This window comes from Melampsora larici-populina (genome assembly GCF_000204055.1).
Source record: "Melampsora larici-populina 98AG31 unplaced genomic scaffold MELLAscaffold_90, whole genome shotgun sequence".
NCBI lineage: Eukaryota > Fungi > Basidiomycota > Pucciniomycetes > Pucciniales > Melampsoraceae > Melampsora > Melampsora laricis-populina.
This window is the reverse complement of record NW_006768854.1, coordinates 224,488-233,171: the sequence shown is the minus strand read 5'-3', so window position 1 is coordinate 233,171 and position 8,684 is coordinate 224,488. Positions and strand designations below refer to the sequence as shown.

General features: G+C 45.4%; 3 protein-coding genes across 3 annotated transcripts; 1 reads left to right on the top strand and 2 right to left on the bottom strand.

The window, feature by feature from the left end:
• Nucleotides 1–493: 493 nt before the first annotated feature.
• MlpPh7 (pheromone precursor with four tandem repeats of a putative pheromone peptide) lies at nt 494–754 on the bottom strand (the record flags this gene model as incomplete). The annotated part of the gene is made up of 1 exon (XM_007418376.1): nt 494–754. The coding sequence occupies one exon, from the start codon at nt 752–754 to the stop codon at nt 494–496; it is 261 nt and encodes an 86-aa protein (XP_007418438.1).
• Nucleotides 755–2,236: 1,482 nt separating this feature from the next.
• Nucleotides 2,237–2,404, top strand: MlpPh6 (pheromone precursor with two tandem copies of a putative pheromone peptide; the record flags this gene model as incomplete). Its single annotated transcript, XM_007418380.1, has 1 exon — nt 2,237–2,404. The coding sequence occupies one exon, from the start codon at nt 2,237–2,239 to the stop codon at nt 2,402–2,404; it is 168 nt and encodes a 55-aa protein (XP_007418442.1).
• Nucleotides 2,405–3,686: 1,282 nt separating this feature from the next.
• On the bottom strand, nt 3,687–4,618 carry MELLADRAFT_28796 (family 4 carbohydrate esterase; the record flags this gene model as incomplete). Its single annotated transcript, XM_007418346.1, has 5 exons — nt 3,687–3,960; nt 4,034–4,079; nt 4,163–4,243; nt 4,326–4,358; nt 4,429–4,618. Coding segments are annotated over 5 exons (624 nt in total), but the record flags the coding sequence as incomplete, so codon positions are not given.
• Nucleotides 4,619–8,684: the final 4,066 nt, after the last annotated feature.

Here is an 8,684-nt window from a genome sequence, read left to right as displayed (position 1 = left end):
TCCAAGGGGTGTTTTGTACTTGGATTTGTCTGGGAACGGCACTCTTGCAACTTGTATGATGACAACCACACCAGCACTATGTGAATGAATAAATGTACATGTCTGGGCTTCAAAGTCTGTGAAAGTGACTTGTAACAGTCTTGTATGCCATAATTTGCACAAGGGCGGACCACCCTAACACTCCTGCTCACTCAAAAAACTAAGAATAACGAAAAGACGCTCCGAAGATTGTTGAAGGGTTCGGGAAACAGCAAGCAAACCTTCGGAATAGGGAAGGGCTACTACAGTAACTGAACGAGAATACTGACTGTGAGGTTCATAGTCAGAAAGTGAAGGGAGTGAAAGAAGACGGAGACCAGTGCAACGTGAGATGAAGAATTTGGCGATTACTTTTGAAAATCAATCATCGAAATTGGACAAGCGAGATGTGACAAGCTGGGAGAATAGATTGTCCCACAATTGAAGATGGCTTTTGCGCCACGTCTCATCCCCTTCAATTAATGCTACAGTGGGAACTGTTGGTACTACCACCTATTTGCTTGGACACGACGCACATGTGATTGCCTCCACCGATTTGACCTCCGCGAGTTCCGCGAGACAGAACGCAAATGTGATTGCTTCCACCGATTTGGCCTCCGCGATTAACGACGCACATGTGATTGCTACCGCCAATCTGGCCTTCACGGTATTCTGGGCCAGAGGTTTCGGCGACTTCAGTGCCGGGTTGAGTAGTTTGGGTGTTGGTAGAAGACATATTGATGTGTAGAGGATTTGGAGGGTTAGATGTGGAGTTTGATGCTTGATTCGAGGTTTAGGTTTTCAATTGGTTGTTTCTGTAGGTAGAGTGAGTGTCGATGGGGGAAACTCGTCGGCTGAATTGCGTCGCCTTTATACCCGCATGTACGTGGCGCTGGCTCCTTGATTGTTAGGCTTGCAAGATCGACGACTTTTTCGAACAAAGAAATACATACATATCCATCGCGCGAGTTCAAAAAGCTCGCAAGAGCTTTTGTGAAGGTTTACGCACTCATGACGTCAACAAGGTGGACGCAAGGCTTCAAGTTGCGGGGAGCTCGCTCGACCATAAGTAGCCTTCGCAAAAGCGGTACTCGAAAAGAACCCTTTCATGGGCGTGCTTCATGACCAAGAGAAATTTACAAATGCGTCAAAAGTCATGTAAGGGGTACCGCCATCAAAAGCCCTCGAAATAGGCATTCGGACCACCTTGATCAGCTCAGCACACATCCATGGTAGGTGTTTATTTATGCCATTACCGGTACGTAGTCATGAGGTTTTGTTGCGCACATGGACTTTGCTTTTTCTACTTTTTTCATCGCGTGCTTAATAATTGAACATCCTTATTCCATCAAACCCCGAGGCAAAATCGGGGTGACATCCGGGTGCTCAATGTACTACTCTAAAATGGAAAGCTTCTATCTTTGTCAACGGTCTTGGAAATAGAAAAAAGGCAAACGCGAGTCTTTGAAGGAAAATGCTAGCTACTTGGAGATTGATGCATCCAATAAAACACACTAAGATGGCTAGCGCCGCCCTAGGCATCAGAGTCATAGCATGCTTAGAGCTTGCAAAATGCATTTTCTGATTCACCACTGGTCGAACATCTGCGATCCTAACGTAACTAAGTCCCACAGTCATACACGGCTTCCTCGCGAGCTCGGGTGTCTGATGAGGGACTTAGGACTAATCGGCTGGGCCTGGTGGTCGCGTAGGACTTCTCAAATTTGTGTTTGGCGTGAAGGCTTTTTCACCGCCTTATAAGTTTGTCGTGATGTAGTGAAATGAAATGAAAGAAATGTACGACTTTCCTGTACATAGCAGCTTAGGTTTAGCAATGGCAAGTTGAAAAGCGCGCCATAGCGCGTACAAGGAGAACAAAGACAATAACTAATAGGGGATCACAGCAAGAAAAGCTTTGCGAAAGTTACAAAAGCCGACATCCACCAATCCAATCGTTGCTTTTTTGCAAGGACAAAAAAACCAAATCGGTGCCAGAATACCGGCTATGGCGATTTCAAAAGAGTGTCTGTGCTAACAGGGTTGACTTTTCTTGTCAAATCGATTTCTGACTATAAATACTAGCTAGTTTCGCGCCAAATCCTCCGAAAACAAGCTACCCAACCACAACTCAATCGTTTCCCTCATAACACTCAATCGCCTCTCAGCAAACCGATTCACAGTATACCACTCGACAATCATACCTAATCAAACTTGCGCTATGCCTACTTCTCAACAAATTCACAACTCTCAGCCCGTTTCTATCCCGGCTAATCTCCCGGCTCCCGAAGTCCGACCTGGTCGGATCGGTGGACCTAAACTGGGATGCGTGATTCAAGCTCGTCAGGGACAGATCGGTGGCCCTAAATTGGGATGCTTGCTCTCATAATGAGTTTATCGTGCAAACTACCGTATGCCGTCTTGATCGGTAACCAAAGGAGCACAATCATTCAGTGGACACCGCCTCACCTCAACCATCAGTGCAGATACCACCACAGCACCAACCCTAGGTAGAAGTCATGGCACAAGCTTGCCTTGTTCAGAGGTCTCAATTCTCGAATTACCGAGTTTGGTTCCATCACGGGGTCTTTGTAAGCAAAACTTTGTGCCGCATTGGCTCCTTGCTAAAGCTATTTCGCAATGATACATTCAATAATTTAAAAAAACATCTGATTTCGGTGTGCCAAAACATATTCCTCACCTTCCTGTCCATTTGAATTTATTATTTGACTCCAGCAAGACGTGAGCCAATACCTGCATAAGACAGTACCCCGAAAGCGAGTTCTCCAGGAGGGTTTGTACAAGCACCATCATGCAGTGCTCCCTTGGCACGCAAAGTTCCCAAACGTAGCAAAGCCCCACCCTTGCCAGGCATAATAACATAAGGTATCACAATTCTCAAAGTGTGGCTTCTGAGTACCTCAAATTTAGTTATCAAAACGCTTCACCAATCAAAGAAAAAAAATTCAGCTTATTATGTAGGAGCCCTGTTGATTTCTGTGTACGGTGAAATACAATATTCCAAGAGTTCCGTTGAAGTTCAACCTCACCTGGTGTTCGCCAAATGGGCAAACACATTTGGAGCGATGACAAACTAAGAGTGCATCATCGTCTATGTTATCTTCCCTTTGTCATACCAAAATAATCTGATCGCACTATAATGTAAGGCAAGGCCGAATATAAACCATGGGCGTGCTTGCTCTCTTTCCTAAATTCTTGAGTCGAAAGAAAAAGTTTTATCTGAGAATTATTTTGGGGAGAAGTTGATGGGTATCTGCAATCCTCAAATGATGGGATTCTACAAGATAGCCATAAGCGTACGAAAAGCAGAAAATACAACAGATTCATACATATATGCTGAGGCCTGAGCTTGAAAAAAATGAACTCTACATGTCTCAGATAAGGCCCAAGATTATTTAAAGGATTAAAAGATAAGAGCCTAAAAATATATTAATAAAGAAATACAGAAGAAGATGCGAATAAAAATCCTGATTGACCTATCAAGCGGAAGGTTTGGGAGTGCCGTTACAAGTCCAGGAGCTCTGTATCATTACAAGTGAAAGAGGATCTTTTGATGAGAAAATGACTGCAAAAGACGACGAAAAAAAGCGGGAAAAAATGCTTACGTCACGCTGCTCAGGTTCTCCGATGTCATAATAATAATCATCCTGACTTCGACCAGACCCCAAGCATTCAGAGACACTGACTAACCGATATCCAGCCTTCTGCAAAACTTGGACAGCGTGTCGAGACACTTCAGAAGCGGTGGTTTCGTGTGTTTCATGATTGAGCGCTATTTGTGGGGTGGGGAATGATTTAGAAATTTCATCATAAGCTTGATCGGAGGTGGTAGTCGAAGCTCCGGTCGAGTCACCCGAGTCGAATGACCAAGTAATCACTTTGTATCCTCGGCTGTTCAGGATCTGGAGGTTTTCATCGTTGATGCTGCCTGAATGGTGAAAGCGCAAGAAGAAAAAATTCCTTAGGTTCGGCGACATGTCAAATAGAGTGGAGACACCTACCGAAAGGTGGTCGGAAGTATCGCGGCCTGACCCCTAATATTTCTGAAGAAAGCAAAAGCCACAGCAATCTGGGTAACTGTACACTCAAAGTCTCCGTGTACGACGATCATGTGGATACAACTCACTTTTCATCGCAGTCTCAACTAAGTCAAGTTGAATGTTGAAGTCGGCAGCTGACAAGGTCGTGATGTCGGGATGTGACCATGCTGACCATGGTGAATATTCGCGGGCCAAGATAAGTTCTACACTGGAAATATCGTGATTCCCGAGGAAACTATCGAGACTTACTATGCGATCCAATCAGATGTCCTTGCGAAAATGCTGAAATATAAGAGCGTATGAGCAAAACATGCGTAAGGCGAGTAGAAGATAGAAATGAGAAGAGGCTCACTGTGTCTCAATTGGTCGACAATATTTTGGTCATAGATGCAGTCATAATTGTAACCATTGATGAAGAAGGTTCCATGGATTCCACGCGAGCTTAGAAAGTCCGACACTTCGTTTTCATAAATATACGGGCCATCGTCGAATGTAAGGGCAAACGTCCCGGAATCTCGGCAGGTTGAGATCACCTTCGCGGAGTTGGCTGAACGGGAATGAATGATTGTGCGAGTATCATCTTGAGTATCTGAGACATTAGGTCCGGCCGGGATTGAATGGCTCGGGTCGATTAGCGCCAAAAGAGCGACAATCAAGCAAATGTTCAAATGTTGAAACATCTCTACGGGGAAGTTCGTAGATAGAATATAGTCTGTTTGTATGCTTAGGTATTGGATAGTAAATGAAGGGAAACTTGAGCGAGCGAAGACAAATGATAGCAAGTCGATAAAAGAAAAGGAGAAATTCGCAGGTCGGGAGGTTGTTGTGGATGACAGTATTGGGAGGGCTCGTTGATATATAAAACGGATCGTAGCCGTAGTCAAAGCACTTGGCCCCAGTGAGGAGAGTTGAAATTCGGGTGCGCAGTTCGCCAAACATCATCAGGTCGATCAGGTTCAAATGGATATCCTTCCACTTCTCCAATTCTGAAGCAAATCAAGGGCAATTGCGCATTTGAAGTCCGTGCCCAGAAAAGGGCTATCACTGCACTAGAAACACGGACACTCATTTGAATGGAAGATCGCCGACGCGACTGTTGACCACTAAGGGATCACGATAGATGGGGAGAGATGCGGTATCAGTCTTTCTTTGAGAGAACCCTGGAGGCACGACTTGGTTCGAAAGCCCAGGGGGACTTAGTGGAGCTTAGGCTAAGCCCCGAGTGGTGAAGCTGGCGGTCCGCGCTCAGAAGAATTGGTGGAAATTCTTGCGCAGGAAAAATTTCGCAAAGCACCACCACTCATTACCTCAAGCTCAAATTGATCACACAATCAATTGCACTAAGTCTCGAGTTTCTTAGGAAACAAAATTCAAAAAGCCGGCCACCCACCCTTGAAGTTGATAGGAACGAAACTCCCACCCACCGACCCAGCGATTAGCTAGCCACGACGAGGCTTGGTTCAAGCAAACCAACCTCGTCGGAGTTTGGTTCACGTAAACCAAACTCAGAGGCCCGGCTGCGCCGCTGCCCCAAACAAACTGTTCTGACCACAAAGGTAAGATCAGTTCCAAACTGGGGGGAGTAAATACCCACAGGAAAGATGGAGACTTGGAGAGTCTACCATCTACCAGCTCATAAAGCGCATAGGAGCGCAACTAATTGAGGACTGGGCTGAGACTACCTGAGAGAAGCAGTGAGAATGATAGAATACCCTCAAGCCCGCGACGGTATTCTATACACTGTGAAAAATGATTGACATTAATGCACAAAATGATTAATAATGCAGAATTAATGCAGAAAAATGCAGAATTAATGCATAATTAATGCATTTTTAATCATTTTGTGAAATAAATGTAATCATTTTTCACCTCGGAAAAATACATTATATTTGCAGTGATAGTCCAATACCTATGGTGGCCCTGAGGCAAAATCACCGCCACCCCTTTCTGTGTTTTGCGTTTTGTGATTTGTGATTTGTGATTTGTGATCTTTACTCGCATCATTCAAAAACGTCCCCAGCGCATTCTTCAGTCTCGGTGTTGACTATATACCACTTTCTTAACCTTCACTCTGTCGTTCCATTATCCTCTCTGTACATTCATCAGATCATTTGATGTTGTGTTATCTTTCATTCAGAGTTGTTGTTTCATCACGCTCATACAAGGAAGCAACCCTAAGCGCATTAAGTCTATTTGTGCTAAGGCCTCTTACGTAAGAGGTCTTAGAGCATCCGCAACCGTTTGCGTTAAATCTGGAGTTAGTTAACTTTAGGTTAAAGATCTTTAGCCGGAGCTAAGTAATCTGACACAAAATTCCACAGTGGCTGTCTTTAACTCCAAGTTAAAGAAAGCTAAACTCCAAGTTAAAGACTGGGCCTACAGTCGTCAGCTCTAGCTTGGAGCTAAGCTGTCCTCACTTTTGAAGCCAACCCAATTGGTCCTTTCTGATTGTCTGTGTTCTCAAAAATGTTTGACTTCGCATCTGATCAACTGTTTTGTTTTCATCAGAGGCCCCTTTTATAACTTTTCATCACATATTTATTCTTTACAAGTGCTCCTGTGTTTGTATATCATCCATCAATGTGAGCTCGATCTTTCCCTTTTGATCAATTACCATCTTCTAATTTCGATCCCACACATCCATTACTCAATCAATTCCATCATGAGCATGTTTTTTTGAACAACTCTATTATCATCTAAGATAACATGCAACTAATTGATTGAGATCGATGCAAAAAGAAAAATGAAACTGAGGTGAAACTTGAAGTGGGAGTCGTGGACAAAGAGGTAGCAAAGCTTCAAGTCGGGATCGAGGTATATTGGTGAAGTCGTGTAGGGTTGGTGAGTGACTTGATGTGTGGAAGTGTAGTGTGGTGGGTGTTGTGTTTTCAAAATTTGAGGGCACGGAGTTAGCTACCGCGTCGGTAGGCTGGGATAACTTTGTCCCAGCCTACCGATTTTTTGTCGAAAAGCTAACTAACGATCGGTTGAAATTTGACCATTGTGCAAATTTTGAGATCGGTAAGTTAAATACTTAGCTATTCTTGCGACTTAACCCGACAATTGCGGATGCTCTTAGCGTGTGTGGGGGTGGCCCTGGGGCCGTAGACTGCCTGGCTAGGGTGGATCTCTGCTACCAATACTCGGGACATGACGTCCGGAGCCTGCGGAGAGCCACCCCGTCAGGGGACGAGTATGTATTTGGAGCGTACGGGTAAATGCCACTCGCGGAGGGATCTATCCCAATTGGGTCAAAGGATCTACCGGAATACGGTGATCTGTCATGAACTTTAATCAGATACAGTATTTGGCTGTTGAGATCTCTCATGTCATTCTTGTTCACTATTTTAATTCGTATCTGTTCAGTCCTCTGCAAGTATTGCCGCGAATCCTTTAAGGTTCTGCCAGCGAGTTCCTTTTTGTCTCTACCTCAAGATGAGACCCGGACCCGGGTTCTAGCCGGATATCCGTCGGATGCTCCGTCGGATCCGGATGCCGGAAAGGCCTTCAAGATTGTCCGGTGGCCGGGTAATCCGGCCGGTTCGGTATTCGGAATGAGGGGAGGAGAAAATAACGCCGGATATACACCGGATACTCCGGCTATCCGGCGGAAATCCGGCGTATCCGGTGTATCGGCTCGAGTGTCGGACGAGGGGTTTCTGGAAAAAAACCGATCGGTGCGGATAAAACAAAATATCCGTCGGTTCGGTCGTCGGAATGGCCTGAAGCCGCCGGATACCGGCCGGAGCACATCTTGATCTCTACCTTCTCAAGGCTTCTCCGTATTCTTAATTACAAGTTCCGTACCCTCAATTTCCTTTTCGCTGCTCTTCTCGCTCTATGCTTCCCTAGACCTTATACTCAATCTTTGCATTCTACTTTCACTATTGTAGGATTTGACACTAAAAGCTTCACCTTTGACTTCGGCGTATTGGACGGGTCCGCTACCGCCTTCCACACTACTTTCGCGTCAGCTTTCTCGTCTGCTGTGTACGTCCTCAGGTATAACTGGTAGGCCTTCGATTCCCACCTACCCACTTTCACAATCTCTTCTAATGGCCTGCCATCGTTCCATCGAAGCAATGCCCCTCATACTCTGAAGGAGTGGCCGGTAAGCTGATTGTTAGGGTCATTTTCGTTCCACACCTTCTTATAGATAGTCATAACTTCTGTTTTTGATAGCGTCTTCCGCTCTCCGAGTTCATCTAAATACGAGAATAGTGGGCTGTTGGGCGAGCTTTTGTTTTGTTCGGTGATGAGGCATATCAGGCGGACTGGGTTGAGTAGGGAGGGACGACGTTGGAGGCGTAGCCACTGTATCTCTCCTGGCTTGGCTGTCTTCGCGTCGAATAATGCAAGTTTCATATGTGAGTCGTCTTCAGCCAGGAGGACGTCGTTGACCATGATCTGACGCTTTGTCTTCTTGTTCGATACTAGTTCCCCCATACGTGCCATACCCCAGAAGGCAACTAGGGCAATTGTGAGTGCTACTAGGTCTCTCTGATTTGTATTTGACAATGCTTTCATCAACTCAGTCAGGTGGCGTAGCTGGACTGGTTTCTTGACTACCTTGATCTCTTGTTTCAGGGAGGCGTCGCCTGCGCTTGC